Source organism: Podarcis gaigeae (genome assembly GCF_964106915.1).
Source record: "Podarcis gaigeae genome assembly, chromosome: 1".
In the NCBI taxonomy this organism is placed as follows: Eukaryota; Metazoa; Chordata; class Lepidosauria; order Squamata; family Lacertidae; genus Podarcis; species Podarcis gaigeae.
The window spans coordinates 120,294,895-120,316,920 of record NC_139678.1 but is presented as its reverse complement, the minus strand read 5'-3'; the positions used below and the strand labels follow the sequence as shown (position 1 = coordinate 120,316,920).

The window sequence follows — 22,026 nt, the reverse complement described above, 5'->3', positions numbered from 1 at the left end:
CCAACCATGGGTTAACATGAACGTGGGAGACCCCAGAGACAACTGTATTCAGTTGTAACGGGAGACACTGAGATTATGTATGGGTGTTTTTTAATGTGTAGATATATTTTCAAGAGCAGAATCACAAGATAAATTTATTATTTATAGACTGTGATCTACAAAACACTGATTTCAGTATATTCAAACACAGAACCCCCCACAAAACATCCCACTGACGTCCAAGGCAGTTAATCCAAAGTAGCTAACAAAGCTCATCCATTGAGGTGAGTGATTTAGACTGAACATGGAAGGAATGTTCCTGAAAGAATACACACTATATTCTCATTTTGTATGAGTAGTGTGATCTTGGTTGGGTTGCTAAAAAAGAAACATCTTCCATTTCTTTTCACAGTGAGGCTATCAAGCCTTCCTGCTATACAGAAGTGGTCCAATGTTGGGCAAAGTTGGAGGGGGCTGTCGGCTGGGAGCCATTATGGAAGGACAGTATTAGAAGCAACACATTTCTGAAGAACATCTCCTGGGAACCATCAGTGGGGAGAGCAAGGCACTGTTGCTCTCAGCTCCTGCTTGCATTGGAATCTGGTTGGCTACTGGACTCGATGGGCCTCTGGCCTGATCCAGCGGTGCTCTTACAATGTGTGGCCCTTGTGTCTGACTGGGTGATGTGTGCCCAATGTCCTGTGGGGTAACCTTACAGCACACCCTTGTATAGGTAAAGGTCAAGGGACCCCTGACCATTAGGTCCAGTCGTGACCGACTCTGGGGTTGCGGTGCTCATCTCGCTTTACTGGCCGAGGGAGCCGGCGTACAGCTTCCGGGTCATGTGGCCAGCATGACTAAGCCGCTTCTGGCGAACCAGAGCAGCGCATGGAAATGCCGTTTACCTTCCCGCCGGAGCGGTGCCTATTTATCTACTTGCACTTTGATGTGCTATCGAACTGCTAGGTTGGCAGGAGAAGGGACTGAGCAATGGGAGCTCACCCCGTCGCGGGGATTTGAACCGCCGACCTTTTGTTCGGCAAGTCCTAGGGTCTGTGGTTTAACCCACAGCGCCACCCGTGTCCCACACACCCTTTGTATAGCAGTTCCCTAAACCTGGCTCTATGAAGAGGACAGCGACTACTCCATCGCTTCCATGCACTTTATTATACGCCATGCCCTCTCACTGTGTGTTTGTTAAATGCAAAAACTGGACCAGCCAATGACTGAATGCAACCACACTGATTCAAAGGCGTTGCCCACGCTCCTGGTACTGGCCTGGAACAGTACAGTGGTACCTCAGGTTACATACGCTTCAGGTTACAGACTCCGCTAACCCAGAAATAGTCTCTCAGGTTAAGAACTTTGCCTCAGAATGAGAACAGAAATCGTGCTCTGGCGGCACGGTGGCAGCGGGAGGCCCCATTAGCTAAAGTGGTGCTTCAGGTTAAGAACAGTTTCAGGTTAAGTACGGACCTCCGGAACGAATTAAGTACTTAACCTGAGGTACCACTGTACTGGCTAACCTTTGCCTCCCTCCCCAGAGGCTGCTTTTCTGGCTTTCTTTACCCAATTACCTTAGTTGGCAGAGCAGTGGTTTCCAACCAGTGCGCCGTGGCACCCTGGGGTGCCTTGGATCCTGGACAAGTGTGCCACAAGCAGCACCAGCCTCTATCCCTCCCTCCTTCCTTCCCTTCCTCCTCTGCCCTCTCATGTCTCTGCCTCCAGAGGCACACTTGTGCCTCTGCGGCTGGCCAGGAGGTGCCGTTGGCCAGGAGCTAAGGTGGCCTCGGAGTAAGCAGGCGAGGATTCCCAAGGAGAGGGAAGAGGAGACAGGGCTGAGGGAACCCTCCACAAGGGAGGGTGTCCAAAAAAAGGGGTGAAGAGATGACGGCTCGGCAGGCCTGGGGTGACATAACTGAGCTCCTGAGACTCAGAGCACATTTTTCCACAGGAGAGCCACAGAAAGAATCGCCATTCGAAACCCCCATTGTTCTAAGTGCATTTTGCAACAGGGAATTTTATTAGCGCAATACGTTTCTGAGCTCTGGGTGCAGCACAGCGCCTAAGATTTCAGTTTAAAACTGCACAGTGGAAGGAAAAGAGGACCATTTTCTGCCTCCCCACTTCCAGCCACTCTCTAAAGAATATACCTTATTTTTTGCTCTATAAGGTGCACTTTTTCCCTCCTAAAAAGTAAGGGGAAATGTGTGTGCGTCTTATGGAGCAAATGCAGGCTGCGCAGCTATCCCAGAAGCCAGAACAGCAAGAGGGATCACTGCTTTTGCTGCACAGCGATCCCTCTTGCTGTTCTGGCTTCTGGGATTCAGAATATTTTTTTTCTTGTTTTCCTCCTCCCAAAAGTAGGTGCATCTTATGGTCTTATAGAGCGAAAAATACGGTAGAAGAGACCCTCTTAAGAATATTAGGGGGGCAGGCAGAAGCAGCATGGCTTTGTTTTTTGCAGTCTCCAGATGCGGATTAGACCATGGGAAAAATGAACCTAAGATTTTAGCTGCAGTTCATTCATTTTCAGCTTTGCATTCTTGTTATTAAAAAAAAAGCCACACCTAGACATTCCGTTGTTGCGCACATAACCTAGGTATAAGGCGCCATTTAGCTTCTAGCTTTCGTATCTCAGTTTCTAACACTGGAAAGAATGTAGTTGGGCAAGAGAGCTGTGGGCTCAAAAAGGTTGAAAACCTCTACGGTAGAGAACGAGCCTCTTAATCTTAGGGCTGTGGGTTCCAGCCCCACGTTGGGCAAAAGATTCCTGCAATGCAGGGAGTTGAACTAGATGACCCTTGTGGTCCCCTCTTACTCTACGATCTGCACATGATATGTATAAGAACAGAAGAAGAGCCCACTGGATCAGGCAAACAGCCCATCTAGTCCTGCATTCTGTTCTCACATTGCCAACCAGGTGCCTATGGAAAGTCCCAACGTAGCACCTGAGCACAATTTAACACTCCCAAGAAATCCTGTTGACAGCAAGACCCACACCATGCGATGGGCACCCCTTTCTTCCTACTTGCGCATGCTTTGTGACTGGGCTATTACTCTGGGAAGGAAAGAAGCCAAAACATCCCATCATAATAATAATAATTTATTATTTATACCCCGCCCATCTGGCTGGGCCTCCCCAGACACTCTGGGCGGCTTCCAACAAAATATTAAAATACAATAGTCCATCAAACATTAAAAGCTTCCCTAAAGAGGGCTGCCTTCAGATGTCTTCTAAAAGTCTGGTAGTTGTTTTTCTCTTTGACATCTGGTGGGAGGGCGTTCCGCGGGGCGGGTGCCACTACCGAGAAGGCCCTCTGCCTGGTTCCCTGTAACTAGGCTTCCCGTAGCGAGGGAACCACCAGAAGGCCCTCAGTGCTGGACCTCAGTGTCTGGGCTGAATGATGGAGGTGGAGACCCTCCTTCAGGTATACTGGACCAAGGCCATTTAGGGCTTTAAAGGTCAGCATCCCACAGCGCTCTGGATGTGGATGGCGTTCACTACACAATATTTTTTCCCTTTTTTGCTCTCTTTTACCTAGAAGCACATTTTTAAAAAAATATGGAAAGGGCATTCTACCTCCCGCCCTTCAACAGAGAAATTAAAAAGGTGAAGGTGGTCGTCGCGGCGCAGTGAGTCAGTGCGCCTGTCTGTTAACCGGAAGCCAAGGTGCCAACTTGAATAAAATATGGGGGGGGGCCCTCAGGTAAACCCTGCCCTGCATAATTGACCACAAGACCCAGTGCATGCATACCATTTGAATGGCAATGCCCATCAACTTGGAATGGGGTGGCCCCCTCAAATATTTTATTGGGGGGCATGGGCATATTCAGGATTATGTTGCGGGATGGGCGGAACCGAGTTATCTCCAATGGTTAAGTATTTTTTTAAATTTATTATTAGTTAAGCATTTTTATTTACGAACTTGCCCCTCCTGGCTACATCCATGTTGGGGGGGGGGGTTGCTGAAGAGGACCTCGGCTCCTAGGAGTTGACTGCTACAACCAGAAAATTGATGGCTCAAGCGACAACTGTGGGCAGGATAGGTGCGTTGCAGGGTTGGTCTAGATGACCCTGGTGGATCCCTCCCAACTTTACAATTCTGTGATTCTATGTGCAATACTGTATTTGCATGCTGGTCAGTTTTTAGATGCCACTGGACTGGGGGTATATGTGGCAAAAGTAACAGAACCTGAAGTTTCTTAGCCCCAGAAAGCTTCGAAACCCACCCTCCATATAATCTCTCCGCCAAGGCGCAACTTCTTCCTTCGCTTGCATCCGGTGCCACAATCCAGGCCTAGAGCAAAGCGCAGTAAGGTCCTCGGAGCAGGGGTGCCAACTGCAATAAAATATTGGGGGGGGCAGGTAAGTCCCATCCCACATAACCGATCGCATGACGCGGTGCATGCACGCGGACTGAATTGCAATGCCTCCGATATTGCAATATTTTATATGGGGGGGTGGGGGCGTTGGGGCGAAGGGAACTGTCTCCTATGCAACGCCGCGAGGGCAGAGGAAGGCGAGGGAAAACAAACAAACAAAAAGCCCCCCCTGCACCCCCAAAAAAGCAGCTCGTCATGCCGGCCGGCCGCTACCTGTTCCGGGGCGGCCACGCAAGCCGGCCGAAGAAACTCCCCCTTTCTCTCCGCCTCCGGGAACGAGGCGCGCTCCGAGCCGCTCCCCACGCCGCTCGCGCACAAGCGCGCGCACACCTCGGCCGGAGGAGCGGCGGGGGCGGGGCCGAGACGCCCCGGCCAATCAGCTGCTCCGCCTGCTCCCAGGGCAACGTTCCACGGCGGTGGCCAGAAGGGGCGGGCAGCGTTTGCAAGCGAGCCGGGGCTGCTAAGGAGGGTCCGTCGCCGAGTGCATCTCCCCTCCCGGTAAGGGCGAAGAAGGCGCGCTGTGCCGCGGGGCAGGTAGGTGCATGGATGGTTGTGTGTGTGTGCACGCGCCCTCGGCGCCAAGGCCGTCGTTATGCAACTGGTGGCGGCGGCGGTGCGCGGCGCCGTGCGCTCCGTGCAAGCGCGGCTCCTCTGCGCAACAAAAGGCGGCTGCACCCTTCGGGGAACAATGCAGAGAGCTCTGCTGCTGCTGCGTCTGCGTCCTATAGGCATTGCACGGAGGCCTCTTCTTGCTGCTGGTATTTAAATGCAGCAATTGCTTTAGAGGTGTGTGTGCCCCGTTTTTTTTAGCAAAGGCGCACCTCTCCGCTTCGAGACAAAGGATCCTCAGTAAGCTGCCGTCATGTCTCGGGCCGAGCCCGTTGCATCTGCCATGATCAGGGTGTCGGGGCTGGTGGCGATGGTGTGCTGCTGGCAAGGAGAGAGAAAAATGGATGCAGGCGTTGCCGAAACAAATTCACGGGGGGGGGGTGTGGTTGCTGAACGCAAAAAGTGGCTTGAGCTGGGGGGGGTGTGTGAAATAGACGTGCATTTTTGCTTGGCCCACACTGGGGTGTGAACCGGAGAAGGAGGAGGAGGAAACGATGTTTACCTTTCCCCCATATATACTGCACCCCATAGAGAGAGACGTACGGTAGTTGTGTATCCTGTTGCAAAGCAGGAATGCACCCCGAGGCGTGCACATTTGAAGAACGTGGTGAAACAATGGCCTCTCGCCCTGGAAGCAAACTATTGGGAAAGAGTTCTTCTCCGCTTTCTTTTATAAGCGGAGGTTGTTTGCAAGCGACATGCCCGTATACTTGCCACTAAAGCCGTTTTAGAGCTTTGGGTTTAGTGGAGCTAGCAGCCCAAACATCTCCAGTCCTAAAAAGTTCAACTCTGGAGAAAGGATGCAGTTTTATTGCTAGATGAGCCTCGGTTGATTTACTGGGACAGTGATTAATTTTCAAGTATGCACATTTTTTTTAACGCCCTAAGTCTATGTGCTGATGTGGCTTCTGTCTTGTACTCATTCTTCTTGAGGATCTTGCTCCCACAGCTTCCTCAACCTCGGCCCTCCAGATGTTTGTGGCCTACAACTCCCATGCTCCCTAGCTAGCAGGACCAGTGGTCAGGGATGCTGGAAAATGTAGTCTCAAAAATCATCTGGAGGGCTGAGGAAGCCTGGTCTTGAGAATAATTAAAACAAAAAATTCCTTCCAGTAGCACCTTAAAGACCAACTAAGTTAGTTCTAGGTATGAGCTTTCGTGTGCATGCACACTTCTTCAGATACGAAGAAGTGGTATCTGAAGAAGTGTGCATGCACACGAAAGCTCATACCTAGAACTAACTTAGTTGGTCTTTAAGGTGCTACTGGAAGGAATTTTTTGTTTTGACTATGGCAGACCAACACGGCTACCTATCTGTAACTTGAGAATAATTGTTACTCTGTGTGTGTGTGTGTGTGTGTGTACAGTCAATTTACATTAAACTATATTCTCATTTGGGGACTCAGGTGGGTGAGTATGCACATATAGGAGGGACCAGAGCATAACTGAACATTGTTTTCAAGGAGGCATCCTTCACCAGTCGGGTATTACGCGTCTCCTAGTACAATAAGGAAAATGCAAAAGGGAAAATGGAGTGAACGTTCTGTTTAAAATTGACAACGCACTTGCTAGTGTCTCCTTGGCAATAAGACTTGGACCTGACACAGGCTTTCCACAAAGTCTCTATTCCCAACATAATGCAAATTATTCTCATCCTTGGTGTCAGTCGTTTCTTGAATGACAAAACTGGATCCCATTATTAAGAGGATGCAGTTGAACTCTCTTTTTCAAAAAAAAGAAGGCTGAGTTTTAGGAAATTGACGATCTTACACTCTCTCATCTTCTTTCATCCAAAATATAAACAAATCTAGGGGTCCTTTACCTTTTTACCTGTTCTTAAATTGACCTTTTCGCGTGTACAGAATTCTGTGACTGATTTTACATTGTGTAAAGTGCATTGAAATAAGCATTCAGTGTGTGTTTTTAAGCCTGATGTTTAGGTAATGTTAACTACTGTTGACATTTTATGCTTAAATTCTGAGTATTTCTGAGTAGGGAATTGACTACACTTTCTAGAATAGCCCTGCAAAACTTATTTCCCTCCCTAATGGGGGGGTATTTCTTCTATGGAAGGTCATAAAATTGATCTGTGATTGACTAACTGCATAAAATTGCAGCAACCTCTATAACTGACAGCTTATAAACATTCAAAAAGCTTATTTAACTTCCATCAGTCTTAACCCTTTGTTTGCAGGGGATGGGTGTGTGTGTGTGTGTGTGATATATGTGGAATTTTTGTTGCTTTGAAGGCAAATGAAACTAAAGTCTGTTGAAACTAAAGTGCCTCTGAACTCGAGCACTTCTTATACACTAAGCCACAAACATTCCTGCTAGGTAGGGGTTGGTCTACTTGTAAAAATGGAGATACTGTGCATGTAATTTTGCAGCGCAGTTAAAAAGCAAGCCAGGAGTTGGTGATACACTGTTTTGAAATACCAGAAATACCTATGAGAAAGATACTAAAGGTGTTTTGTGCAGCAATTACTTGTTATGGTCACGTCTGTAGTCTTCCAGTGGTATATAGAATGTAACAGGTATCCCTGACAAAGCATACTTTCTTTCAACCTTTCTGCAATATTTTCAGAATAAGAAAAGAAGATGAACGTCGGGGTTGCCCACAGTGAAGTAAACCCCAACACAAGAGTAATGAACAGCAGAGGAATGTGGCTCACGTATGCTCTTGGGGTTGGCTTGCTCCATATTGTCTTGCTGAGCATCCCGTTCTTCAGTGTTCCGGTTGCATGGACCTTAACCAATGTTATTCACAATTTGGTAAGTACCCTACAAAGCAACGGAGAAAGAAAGGTGATACTAAGATACCTGTTACGAGATAGAGGCCCGGGAAGGCTCCTTTCCCAGAAAACAATTGAGACTGTTGAATAGTGTCTTGAAATTCATCAGAACAGAAATGTCATTGGAGTCAATCCATTCCGTTCCCAAGACGATAAATAACATGTTTAATCTCATTGTCTGGGTGCAGAATGATCAAGGGGGGGGGGCTCTTAACGCACCCGAGGACATAAAACAGGAACAAAAATAAACATTAGGAATATTCAAATAAGATGGCCATTGAAAGCACTCTTGCTCATCTGAAAACTAGTGAAGAATTTAAATGACTTCATTGGACCTCTAGAGCAACAATTGTGTTCAATCCAGGGCCCTGGATTCTCCCCAGCTAAGCTGCTTGAGGGTTGTGGGTCCCCTCCTGATGGTGGTGTTACTTGCGTGTTGAGCCCCCCCCCCCCAGGACAACCCCAAATAAAGACACAGTTCACACAACATCTTTGTTTTGGTTTTTGGCATAATTTTGGCCACAACATTATTGAATTACGGTATGTGAGTGCTTGCTTAGGCATTGGTTAGTGACTATCTGTTCCCATATAGAGGTAGGAACAGAACTGACAACTGCAAGCCTGTGGAAGTCAGCCTGTGGGGAGAGAATACAGCTGGGCGCCAGGCTCTCAGCTCTCCCCAAATGCTCCCAGGGGCTCTTGCGTGGCCCTAGCCGCTTGCCAGGGGTTCGGACAAGAGCATGGCGAGCCCCTGGATTCCTTTACCAGAATACCCTTGCTGCAGCAGCATTGAAGGGACAGGCACAGCCAACCACATCCCCTCCACCAACCAAAATTATCCAATGCCTAACCGCAACCTTACAAGTTGTGACGATTTGCCACGCGGTAGGCAAAAAACCAAATGGCCCCAGCCAATCAGCCAAATGGTGAAAATTCCTACTAGGTCCCTGCTCCAAAACAAGCGACCCCATGACAGGCATAGCAAGGTCGGCACGAACAAACCCTAAATATAGGGAGGGTGGACGGATAATCCGATGTGCGCAGCGAAAAGAGGAAGCTCAACGCTGCGCACAGGGAATAAATAGCACCCCATCAATCAAACAATTTTGCAACATTACATTTTCCCCAGCAACAATTGAAGGTTCCCTATCAAATTCATGGCCATTCATACTAACATGCCCAGCAACAGGGGATGTCATGGTTGCCCCCACCGCAACACGTGCTCTCCGTGAAGGAGAACCCGCTTTGCTGCCCCAAACTGGCAGAATCTAGAGCCTATGTGCCACTTCCCTACTGGCCTGCGTGTGCTTCTCCCTTTGAAAATGGCCAGGGGGGCTTCTGGGGTCCTCTTTCATTTCTTGAAGGAGTATCCACTTAACCATTGCAAGAAAAGATGCCTGCTCTCCAACTAGCTCCTCCATAGAGGAATGGGAGAGTTCTGCAAGAGGTCTCTGTGAAGACAATGGGGCTCTGGGTTAATAATTTCCCATTCTTTGTGGAAAGGACACCAGTTAGACAGGGACAGCAAGTGGAGACCACCTAACACCGGTCTTGAAAGACCTACATTGGCTCCCAGTATGTTTCCGAGCACAATTCAAAGTGTTCGTGCTGACCTTTAAAGCCCTAAACGGCCTCAGCCCAGTATACCGCAAGGAGCATCTCCACCCCCATCATTCTGCCCAGACACTGAGGTCCAGCACCAAGGTTCCCTCACTGTGAGAAGCCAAGTTATAGGGAACCAGGCAGAGGGCCTTCTTGGTAGTGGCACCCGCCCTGCGGAATGCCCTCCCACCAGATGTCAAAGAGAATAACAACTACTAGACTTTTAGAAGACATCTGAAGGCATCCCTGTTTAGGGAAGCTTTTAATGTTTGACGGATTTTAATATTTTGTTGGAAGCCGCCCAGAGTGGCTGGGGAAACCCAGGCAGATGGGCAGGGTATAAATAAGAAATTGTTGTTGTTGTTGCATTCTCCTTCTCGACTGTCCAGCGCTAACTTCACAGAGATGGGGTTAGGTTGCAAGCCATACATTACTGAATCAACCACCTTCATATAGATGAGCTTTGATCCTTGTGTTTAATTTTGCAAACGCTTTGCAGTTGTTTGGCACAACAGGTTAAGCATGCAGTAAAATCTTAATGAGAAATGCTATGACTGCCATATTCCCCTGGATAAACAAAGTGCCTCCTCAGGACCTAGGCCTCTGGGGTCATTAGAAAGGACCGAGAGACTTAGCTGATGCAGGCAAATCTCTGAATAATGTTATGCAGGCAGGCATTCGGTTGATTAAAGCAAGCCAAAGTGGCTTCTTATTTTGTTTACCTTAAATGTCACATTTAAAGAGTCAAATTTATAACTTCTGACACAAGAGGCATCTTGGGGAATATTACTAAGTACTGTACCTATAAAAGGTCTGATGAATTACTCCTGGCCAGTATTAATGCTGCCTGGAGAATTAAGTGTCGATTGTGACTAGCAGATAACTTGCTCGATTTCAGGCACTATGAATGGAGAACTGTGAGATGTTAGACTTCAAATAATTTGCACATTATCTGCTATTAATTAACCTGTAGGTTGTAGGGAAAAGAAATTATTTTAAGTGAACTGCTTTTACTGTACTGGAGTAACACACAAAGCTCCAGAAACACACTGGCCATTATTTTAAAAATTATTGCTTTCTAGTACCAGCTTATAGACTACCTTTTCTTTTGCTCTTCTCTGAGGGAAAAAAACTTCAGGGCTGCTCCTAAAAGCATTAAAATGGTCTTCCTGTACTTTTTGATGTTGAAAAGGGAACAAATGATATATGAAGAAAGGGAGTTCATGTGGGGAGACCACAACAGCAAAGTCATATTTCGGGCCCTGCCTTCAATTTGCACCTTCAGTTTGTGGTTGAGGGGGGAAAGGTGATTTAGAGTGAAGATTCAGGAGCCACCTTGTCCTGCCGTGCCCTTTAGGTATCACAGACTTGATTATTTTATTTATTGAAAACATTTACATGCTGCTTAACGTTTCAGAAATTTCCCAACTGGGTACAGCCTGGGAATTGACCCTGTTTTGCAAACAACCAATGCAAAAAGCGAAGGGAGAACCTTACAAAACCATTTTGACTTTGAAACCCCTGGAAAATGGGCGGTTGGAATGCTATGTTCTCCTTCAATTGAAGGGAGTGCAATGTTGAGGACACTCAACACCCTTGACACCTGAAGAGACATACTTGAGAAATAAGCGACTTGTTACTTGAGAGCTCCTATTGTGAAACTCACCGGTGCCTCACTGTCCCTACCTCTAAATTGCCTTTAAATCAGCTTATTTGGGTCTCACCCCCAGCTGCGAATTTCTCCAACATTGGTGTGACTTTCAGCTCAATCCTGGGCAGTTCTATTCAGAAACAAGGCCTGGGATTTACCGTATTTTTCGCTCTATAAGACGCACCAGACCACAAGACGCACCTAGTTTTTGGAGGAGGAAAACAAGAAAAAAAAATATTCTGAATCTCAGAAGCCAGAACAGCAAGAGGGATCGCTGCGCAGTGAAAGCAGCAATCCCTCTTGCTGTTCTGGCTTCTGGGATAGCTGTGCAGCCTGCATTCGCTCCATAAGATGCACACACACATTTCCTCTTACTTTTTAGGAGGGAAAAAGTGAGTCTTATACAGCAAAAAATACGGTACTTAACATTGCTGCCTTCCAACATTAGTGTAGGTGCCCCCCTCTGTGCTGAAGAGAAGGGATCATCACATGTTCAGTCTGATGGGCAGGGAAGCAGCAATCTGGATCCCCATTAAAGCCCTAAATAGAGTAGAGAACTTAAAACTCTCCTCTTCGCCTCATCCAGTCTTATGTGTACTTTAATCCCCCCCCTTTTTTTTTGTTGTTGCTCAAAATCAGAGGAGTCTCGCAGGGCCAAAAATTTTGCTTTGGCTGAAGTTAGCCAGCCCCACTCATTGGGTTTTGAAAAAGATCACACAGTCCGTTTCTTTATCAACTATTCAACTTTTCCAAAATAATAAGCTAAGGGGTGTGTCACATAGAGGCCAGCCACTGAGGACAATCGCCATTTGTCTTGGCATTTCTGCGTAGTCATTTGTCAAGCATGGGTACATATGCAAACACAGAACATATTCCTCTTTTTGTTCAAAAGCAGTACTTAATGTGGCATGATTATTTCTCGCAGAGATTCTGTGTGGTTTTCTAATAATGCCTTCTTTTATTTTATTTTATTTTCCACAGGGAATGTATGTATTTTTGCATGCTGTAAAGGGGACACCATTTGAAACCCCTGACCAAGGTAAAGCAAGACTGCTGACACACTGGGAGCAGCTGGACTACGGCGTGCAGTTTACATCCTCCCGGAAATTCTTCACAATCTCTCCAATTATTTTGTAGGTTTCTTTGTTTTTTTCAAGTTCAACTATGGCAGTGTTTGTAGTCCGGAAATTGTGAAACAGTAATATTTGGTGCGAAAAATCAGTTGTTACATAGGGTAACAATGTGTGAAATCTGCAAAAAATAATATTGGGGTCACATATGTTTTACACAATCCTTTACTTGTCTACTCAGAAGTAAGTCCCACTGAGTTCAGTAATTCCTCCAACAAAAGAACTCATTTTTTTTCCTGTTTAGCTGCTTAGAAACATAATCTTATTGCTGTTCCTGCCCTCAGGATACACACACCTACTGTAGTGAAGACTCTCTTAATTGTTTTTTCCTCTTCTTGGATCTTTCCTTTCCACCAACTAATGCAGTATCCATGGTATTCTAAGCCAGAGTCAAACTTTGAGCAACCTTATTACAACGGTTGGTAATGCTCACAAGTATTAAGCATGGCCTGTGGGCACTCTGTTGATCATCTGTTTTCTGAAACAAGCAGGGTAGCAACCTAGATTGTGAAACATGAACTATTCAGAGGAATGCATTTGTCCATTGGCAGCTCAGTAGGTATTGCAAATAACGTTATGCAACAACCTGAAATATCTCAAGTAGACTGCTGGCATTCAGCTACAGTATATAAACCGTTTATACCGTAGTATAAACATGGCAATTTGTTGTAGGTAAGTCACTGTCTGTCTGCATCCCCACTCCCTTAGCTTCTTACTCGTTGTAATGATTTATGAGATATTGTATATGATGGTTTGAGTGCTTTGGGAAAGTGCTTTTGTGAATGGATTCAAATTGTCTTGCAAGCCACATACCAGAAAGTCTAACCCAGCGGTCAGCAACCTTTTTCAGCCATGGGCCGGTCCACCGTCCCTCAGACCATGTGGTGGGCCGGACTATATTTTGAAAATAAAAATAAAAATGAATGAATTCCTATGCCACACAAAGAACCCAGAGATGCATTTTTAATAAAAGGACACATTCTACTCATGTAAAAACACGCTGATTCCCAGACTGTCCACGGGCCAGATTTAGAAGGCGATCAGGCTGCATCCAGCCCCTGAGCCTTAGGTTGACAAAGGTAAAGGGACCCCTGACCATTAGGTCCAGTCGTGACCAACTCTGGGGTTGCGCCGCTCATCTTGCTTTATTGGCCAAGGGAGCCAGCGTACAGCTTCCGGGTCATGTGACCAGGAGTACTAAGCCGCTTCTGGTGAACCAGAGCAGCGCACAGAAACGCCATTTACCTTCCCGCCAGAGTGGTACCTATTTTATTTATTTGCACTTTGACGTGCTTTCGAACTGCTAGATTGGCAGGAGCAGGGACCAAGCAACGGGAGCTCACCCCATTGCGGGATTCGAACCGCCGACCTTCTGATCGGCACGTCCTAGGCTCTGTAGTTTAACCCACAGCGCCACCTGCGTCCTACACCTGGTCTAATCTCTTAAAAGTTCCTATGACTTCTGCAGTTAGAAATATTTTGTAATAAATGCAAATTCTTTGCTGAGATTTTCCCCTGGAACCAATTGTCAGTTCTGAAGTGGTAACTTTATGCATGCCCTTCATTACAAAGAAATTTATTTCCTTTTGCCCTGTATTCACTCCCCCTTTGTTTTTCTGCAGGTATTTCCTGGCAAGCTTCTACACAAAATATGATCCGGCACATTTCATCCTAAACACAGCTTCTCTCTTAAGCGTACTTATTCCGAAGTTGCCACAGCTGCACGGAGTCAGAATCTTTGGGATCAACAAGTATTAAGCAGGAGAAACGAAACTACGAGCAATCTGACCAAAACGTGGCATTGACTGTTTGTTTCCCTTGGCGGAAGGAACAGTTTGCAGTGCCACTTATCTAACAATCTACAAAAAGACTTTCTACTCCCAAGATGTGTGCTATTCTTTCAAAGCTATACGGGAGAGGAATAAGACTTTCTCAAGACGTATCAAACTTAAGTGGTATATCTTTGGAGGAAAGGCTTTGCATAAGGAGCTAGGCAGGCCTAGTTCTATTATGTTAGGTGCACTGGCAGGATATATGCCAAGCTAGCATAAATGAGTCTCAAAAGGAGAATGAGTAATTTGATTGAAGCATAGGCATAATGTTTCACAAGCTTAAGACAGCTGCGGTAACGCAAAGTGCATTAGGAAAAGAAGGGGAATTGCCCAAGTTCTCCATTGTAAGAGATGAGTATGGTTTAAATGCTGTAAAGTAGCCAGTTAATGCTTTTTGGGTGTTTTTTAATGTTATTATTTTACATCCAGGATTTTATCTCCAGCTGCAGGAGTTGCCAGGTTAATATTATACTAGCAAGTGCTGTGACTCCATTGTATTGGATTTCATGCCTTATCGGTTCAGGGGGCTGAGGTCAAATTTAAAGTCTTTGTTTCATACCAATTTAAACCAATCAATAATGTTTTCCAGACAAAGCTGATCGTTCTAAAACTTCCAGAGTATCTAAACTTACAAAATGATCTGTAGAACTGGGTACTTTTCTGCCTTGGCTGACCTTAGTGGCTGGGTTCATTAAGACCGAGATATTTCGCCTTCAGTGCAAACCGCTAAATAATTTTTCACTTCCAGAGATGGCTCGCAAAAATGAGAGCCCTGTTTCAGCTAGTAGAAACGCTGTCTCCAGTAGAATATCTGGCCTTGTACAGGCAACAACCATTTTGCACGGGGGTTGTGGACCTGACCCCAGTGTGCATCGGCTGAGTTCGCATAAGCCCGCTCTGCTCTGTTGTGCCCATGCCCCCTTTTCCGGATACTTCCTTGTCGCACGTGTGCAGTCACACACATATTGGACACGTGCAAAACATTCATTGCCTGTACTCTGCTGGAAATTGCCACGCGGTGGGAAACACACGACACCATGATGTGTTGCCTCCAGATTTCCGCATCCACCCCCTTGTGCTTTACGCAAGTTGTGAAAATTAAGGGTGGACTGCAGGCTTGATTAGAACTGTGTAGATTGGGGGATTTTTTGCCTTAAGAGCTTAAGGTCTTTGCTTTAGTGTTTGGTACTACCACACCCTGTATCAGCACATGCACAAACAACCTGATGTGGCAAATACCTCTTGGATAAATCATTTTGTGCAACCCAAGGAAGAGGCATGTTGAATGGGGAATGGCTGTGACTTGGTAGCAAAGAAAAACACCTTGCTTCAATTAAGACTGCCTCATTGTCCACAGAGACGTGTGAATTCAAGCTAGTAGTGATTATGCACTAATGGGCTACTTTCAATAAACTATACTTTCCTTGAATTCTAGAAATGTCTGTTAAAATATCAATGTTTTATATTAATAAAGTGAATGACTTTGAGACTGATCATATCAGTACAGTGCATTGTTAAGTACAGTTCACTGTACCAAAAAAAGAAGAGGCAAGCATAACAAATTGTAAATAGAATTATAGTTGTAATCTAGGGCTAGTGTTTGAAACACTACGTACTAAAGATGTATGAAGAATTGAGTAAGAAGCATTTTCAACAACTATCTAAGACATTGATGTGTTAAGGGTTTTCTGTCTGCCTTTTGACATTTCCCCTCAAATCTGATTTCTGTGATTTATTCAGATTAAAGAAAAAATGCCCTAAGAAGTCTTTCATTTGTTTTAAAAATGAATTAATCAACGCACCATTTTGCTTACCTTCCATAAGGTAACATGGCAGGTTAAGGCTTGCTTATGCAATGTGAGATGCCTGATCTTGTGTGAAAATTGTTACATTAGATGGCCTATGATGTGGCAAGAAAGATACGGGTCACTATTAGCATCCATCTGCCTCGGGAGACAATGGAGGAGTGCGCCTTTGGGGTTGAAGTCAAACTGTTGGAAGGTTACGGCGCCTGCTGTGGCAGTAGAAACTGATAGGGGAGAGATAGGTTTCGTTGCAGCTAGGGCAGATGAAAGCATCTGGTTGTGCTGTTGCAGATATACCACGGTGACCCTTCTCTCTGCATTCCTCCTAGCGGTCATTCCCCCTCTGGTTACTGCTATTCATGCACAACCTTTCTGACAGTCTTCAGGCACTACAGTTCCTATGCTCCCATTTATTTCTGCCAGGCATGTGTAGCTTATTTACATAGTAAATTTTCCCAAAAAGGAGACCCGATGACTTAACTCCTTTTTTTTTAGGGTTGCCTAAGTCATCATTTTGGTGCTGTGGGTTAAACCACAGAGCCTAGGACTTGCTGATCAGAAGGTCGGCGGTTCAAATCCCTGCAATGGGGTGAGCTCCCGTTGCTCGGTCCCTACTCCTGCCAACCTAGCGGTACGAAAGCACAGCAGTGCAAGTAGATAAATAGGTACCGCTCCGGCGGGAAGGTAAACGGCGTTTCCGTGCGCTGCTCTGGTTCACCAGAAGTGGCTTGGTCATGCTGGCCACATGACCCAGAAGCTGTACGCCGGCTCCCTCGGCCAATAAAGTGAGCTGAGCGCCACAACCCCAGAGTCGGCCACAACTGGACCTAATGGTCAGGTGTCCCTTTACCTTTTTAAGTCATCATTTAGGCCTGCCTCTTCCATGTTTCACTTGTATTTTGCTTTTGATTCCACTGTGACTAATGAAAGCTGAAGTGCAGAGTAACTATTACCCCATTGAAATTACTCATGCATCAAGTGAGTCTTAACCAGACAGCTAGCCTGGGTCACTGGGTTTGGTTTGCATAGTCATATTCCATTTAAAGAATAAAAGCTGAAAAGCTTAAGGCAAAGTAGTCCAGGTCATGCACAACATACTGAACTTATTCCAAAATACATCGTATAAGACGTGATGGGCAGATCATAATTCGTAAACTGAATATGAGTACAGTGGTACCTCGGGTTAAGTACTTAATTCGTTCCAGAGGTCCGTACTTAACCTGAAACTGTTCTTAATTTGAAGCACCACTTTAGCTAATGGGGCCTCCTGCCGCTCCCGTGCCACCGGAGCATGATTTCTGTTCTTATCCTGAAGCAAAGTTCTTAACCTGAAGCACTATTTCTGGGTTAGCGGAGTCTGTAACCTGAAGCGTCTGTAACCCGAGGTACCACTGTAGTCTTTCCATTCCTTCCCAGTAACCATGCAGAAGAAGAGTTTGGATTTGATATCCCGCTTTATCACTACTCGAAGGAGTCTCAAAGCGGCTAACATTCTCCTTTCCCTTCCTCCCCCACAACAAACACTCTGTGAGGTGAGTGGGGCTGAGAGACTTCAGAGAAGTGTGACTAGCCCAAGGTCACCCAGCAGCTGCATGTGGAGGAGTGGGGAAGCGAACCCGGTTCACCAGATTACGAGTCTACCGTTCTTAACTGCTACACCACACTGGCTCGCAGAGTTGGAGGGGAAAATATGAAGTAAAAAGTTGGCTGCACTTTGCCTTGATCTCTAGGCCTCTATCGGGTCAGCAACCTTTTTCATCTGTGGGCTGGTCCACCGTCCCTCAGACCATGTGGGGGGCCGGACTATATTTTGGAAGAAAATACAAATTTCTATGCCCCACAAGTAACCCAAAGATGCATTTTAAATAAAAGCACACATTCTACTCATCTAAAAACACCAGGCGGGCCCCACAAATAACCCAGAGATGCATTGTAAATAAAAGGACACATCCTAGTCATAAAAACACGCTGATTCCCAGACCGTCCGCGGGCTGGATTTAGAAGGCAATCGGGCAGCATCCGGCCCCCGGGCCTTAGTTTGCCTACCCATGGCCTATATCCTATCTCTACCAACCATGTTGCTAACAGAAATAGGGAGCAGATGGGAATGTCCTGCCCATTTGTTGGATGAGCACTTTACCAGTTTGTTTAAAATTAGCAGTTAAGGACTAAAAGATCCTAAATGCAAACATGGTTTCATTATCAGCCACTGCAATATTTAAATCTGATACGATAACACTTTTCTAGCAGTAAATGAAGTAACTTTTTGCATAATATTCCAAATGACAAACTTCAATTTTTCTGACTATAGTTCAACTAGGGTTGCCTAGAGAACTTATATAGCCCATTGGGGATGGGGAGAGAGCCAGACCTGATGAAATTCTGCCTTCCGTGTAATTTCTAAAGTACTGTTCAGGGAAGTTTTTAATGTCTGATGTTTTATCACTTTTATATTATCATTAATGCTGTTGGGAGCTGCCCAGAGTGGCTGGGGAAACCCAGCCAGATGGGTGGGGTATTATTATTATTGTTGTTGTTGTTGTTGTTGTTGTTGTTATAAAATAATTTCTAAAGACATAATATAAATCACTAAATATAACCATTTAGTGGCTATATCTCCCAACCCTAACAACTGATTTTAAAATTGAATTCTAAAATACTGTTCCCACTTTTAAGTTGCTGCAAATTTCAAAGGAAGTTTTATAGTAGTTATATTAAAATATTTTTAAAGAAAAAAGCAGACAAACATTGCGGTCACAAGCTCAATATTAGACAATAGTGGATCAAATACTGTGTTAACTGTAAATATGACTACTGGTTTGAATGCAGGGTGATTATTTACTTACTAAATAATTACGTAGCAAGAATTGTGTAACTAAAAATTATTAGAGGAAGAACTGATTGCCCTTTCATGTGGCATGCATCATCCTCCTGTATTTTTTTGGGCAAGTTGTTCCAAGCCCTTTTAAGGACTAAATAATTGTTTCAGCTGGACAAAATAAATGGGAGTAGCTGGTTTTAGAATTTGACGCTAAGCCACCCAGATACACACACATATCTAAGGAATGTTTACCTTCAGCTTGATCAATAAAGAGGATTTAATGGAAGAAATGTGTCCGAGTGCTAAATGTCAGCAACGCTTTAAAAATGAGTGACAGAAGCTTTGTACAGCCACGTTGTTGTTTTTAAATCAGTTGCTGTTTGTTAAGGCTTTTGACTCTACTATCACTGAGATAACACAAGGAAAGCGACAACATTCAGAACTGGCCTGGACTTTGGATATAAAGTGACTGTTTTGTCCAAGACATCTTCTTTCCAAATAGCCAGAAATAGAATATTATGCAGCTTAATGTTTGGGAGATCACGTGACAGCTTACCTGACTTAACAGAGTTTGAACGCTTGCATCCATAAGCTCTTGAAGTTTCTTACACTGCTGTGGCTTAATTCCTTTCAATCTGCTTTTGTTCTGATACTGTATCGGTGTGTGTTTTTTGAATATGCATATTGTTTTTCTGTAATGGAAAAAGTAGGTACTAAAAAACTGACATTTGGGTTGTTATAAGAAAATACTGCTCCTTTTCCCTTATGGGGTATCCAAGAGCCTGTATGGAGTCCTTACGGAAGAAGAAAATAACTGAGGCCAACCAGAGAATATTGAGAAGCAAGGCAGCTAGTAAGCCTGATATTTATTAACTGTTGCAACAGGGTCTCACTACCAGGTAAAAAGGTAAAGGACCCCTGGACGGTTAAGTCCAGTCAAAGGTGACTATGGGGTTGCGGCGCCCATCTCACTTTCAGGCTGAGGGAGCTGGTGTTTGTCTGCAGACAGCTTTCCGGGTCATGTGACCAGCATGACTAAACTGCTTCTGGTGCAATGGGACACCATGACGGAAACCAGAGCACACGGAAACGCCGTTTACCTTCCTGCCGCAGTGGTACCTATTTATCTACTTGCACTGGTGTGCTTTCGAACTGCTAGGTTGGCAGGAGCTGGGACAGAGCGACGGGAGCTCACTTGGTTGCGGGGATTCGAACTGCCAACCTTCTGATCGGCAAGTCCAAGAGGCTTAGTGGTTTAGACCACAGCGCCACCCAAATCCCTACGCTCACTACCACACATAGGAGGCAGGAGGGACCCAGAACAATGGTGCACAAGCCCTTATATAGACACTTGAAATTGCCCACCCTGTAGCTCAAGACCGCCACCCCAAAACATCATAAATACAGTGGTACCTCGGGTTACATACGCTTCAGGTTACATACGCTTCAGGTTACAGACTCTTCTAACAAGGAAATATTACCTCAGGTTAAGAACTTTGCTTCAGGATGAGAACAGAAATCGTGGCGGTGGCAGCGGGAGGCCTCATTAGCTAAAGTGGTGTTTCAGGTTAAGAACAGTTTCAGGTTAAGAACAGACCTCCAGAACTAATTAAGTACTTAACCCGAGGTACCACTGTACATCACAGAAGGAGGCGGTCTCCAACAAAATTCTTGTTTTGTCAGGATACCTGATAATAGCCACTGATTCCTCTACCTGGGCAACCTGGCCATTTCTTTTGAGATGCTAAATACTTAGTTCCTGAATCCAGGTCACAGGCTCACCCTATTCATGCACAAATACAGTAAGCAAAATACAATGGAGAGGCTTGCCCATTTCCTTCCTCCTCGCAGAGAAATATTTGAGGTCAGTTTGGGAGAGTCAACATGGTTTCAGGATTGCTCTCCTGTACTATTTCAGACACGTGGTTTATATACTTAGGTATGTGTTTGCCTTGTACATTTATGAACATATGATTTATATATATATGAGACCTTAGAATTCCTATAACAGGGTGTACATGCAGTATGGGGGGGGGGAGAAGAAAAATAATGTAACAGCCTCATTTAGCTTCTTTTCCCCTGTTAAATAATATTCCTAAGGAAAAGATAGCAGCTGTGCAAATTCAGACTAACTGCAAAGCCACCATACATTGCAAGTGCATCACTTACCTCCAACCATCCTGCAAACTGGTCATTAAGGATGTTGGACATTTCACAGGCTTCTATGTGTGTGTGTGCTCATAACTATTAATAATTATGTTAATAATTATCATTTATACCCTGCCCATCTGACGGGGTTTCCCCAGCCAATCTGGGCGGCTTCCAGCACATATAAAAGCATAATGAAACTTGAAACATGCTCGAAGTGTATGGCGTATATGCAGCCTAAAGGGGGGGAAAGTTTTTAATAAGGACAGATAAAATCATCAAATCATAGGGTTGAGCAATCAATCCCCTGCAATGCATGTGAATGTAATATAAGAGTCTGTTGGTTCAAAGCTCATCTAGTCCAGTGTTTACTGTTGGGCAAAGATTTGGTGAGTGAAAAGGGACAGGACAAGGCTTGCATTGAGACCAGGAATATCTCTGAATTATTTTAGAAAGCAGCATATACCACTCACTACAGGCTCGCACATCATGATTAAGAACAGAACCATTCTGATTCATGGGCTCCTGACTGCTGCTTGATGGATTCTTTTGTTCCAAAAGATGCTCGGTCACCTCATAGGCTTTTGTCTTTTTTAATGTCCTGGCTGTGGGAGTAGGGTGAAGCAGAGGGCAGAGGAAGGCGTAGTTCCTATTTTGTAGAAAAGGGAAGTTTTCTTTCAGGTCCGACGGCTGCCCCAACCCATTAAAATGTCACATGAGGATGCAGGATGCAAACTTTCCAGTTCTCCAGAATTCTTCAACCCAATAATTCCCCCCTCCCCCAGCCCATGATTTTGTTTGCCATAGTCTGATTAAGAGCCCTGAAGAAGTCAAAGGTTTGCCCATTATGGTGTGCATTTTTGGCTGCCCCAAAACTGTACCCCATTTTTGGATTAAAAAGTAAAATAAAATTAGGGCCAATGTTATTATGCAGTTAGGACCATCTACTATAAAATTTGCATGATTGTTTGGAAAAGCCCTCATTATAGAAAGCAAGCGTGGGGAAAATGTTTTCCCCCTTTTTAATTCCCTGTTTGATTCCCTACCAAAAGAAAAAAGAAAAAAGCGCTAACTCCCTAACTCCCGCAGGCCCCATGCCCTCCAAAATGGAGGGTTCAAAAAGCGACCCGGAAATCGAGGGGCGCTCGCTGCTCTACCTTTTCGCTCGTCTGCAGCGACGTGGTTGTTGCCGGCGCCCGCCTCTCCCGCCAATTCGATTGGTTTACTTTCGCTCACGTGGTCCCGCCAACCGCGCGCGAGGTGGGGGGACA

General features: G+C 45.3%; 2 protein-coding genes across 3 annotated transcripts in view; one reads left to right on the top strand and one right to left on the bottom strand.

Moving 5' to 3' along the window:
* Window positions 1-4,770, bottom strand: part of PMS1 (PMS1 homolog 1, mismatch repair system component) — a 55,681-nt gene extending 50,911 nt beyond the window's left edge. The window contains exon 1 of the mRNA XM_083707257.1: window positions 4,579-4,770. The gene's annotated coding sequence lies outside the window, so the exon portion shown is untranslated. The remainder of the gene's footprint in view (window positions 1-4,578) is intronic.
* On the top strand, window positions 4,764-15,748 carry ORMDL1 (ORMDL sphingolipid biosynthesis regulator 1). 2 transcript variants are annotated; one of them, XM_083715458.1, is made up of 4 exons: window positions 4,764-4,863; window positions 7,559-7,746; window positions 12,001-12,152; window positions 13,772-15,748. In XM_083715458.1, the coding sequence occupies exons 2-4, from the start codon at window positions 7,573-7,575 to the stop codon at window positions 13,905-13,907; spliced, it is 462 nt and encodes a 153-aa protein (XP_083571584.1). In that variant the 5' UTR covers window positions 4,764-4,863; window positions 7,559-7,572; the 3' UTR covers window positions 13,908-15,748. The 2 variants fall into 2 exon arrangements, with proteins under 2 accessions (XP_083571584.1, XP_083571583.1); XM_083715457.1 differs by having other exon boundaries at window positions 4,764-4,899.
* Window positions 15,749-22,026: the final 6,278 nt, after the last annotated feature.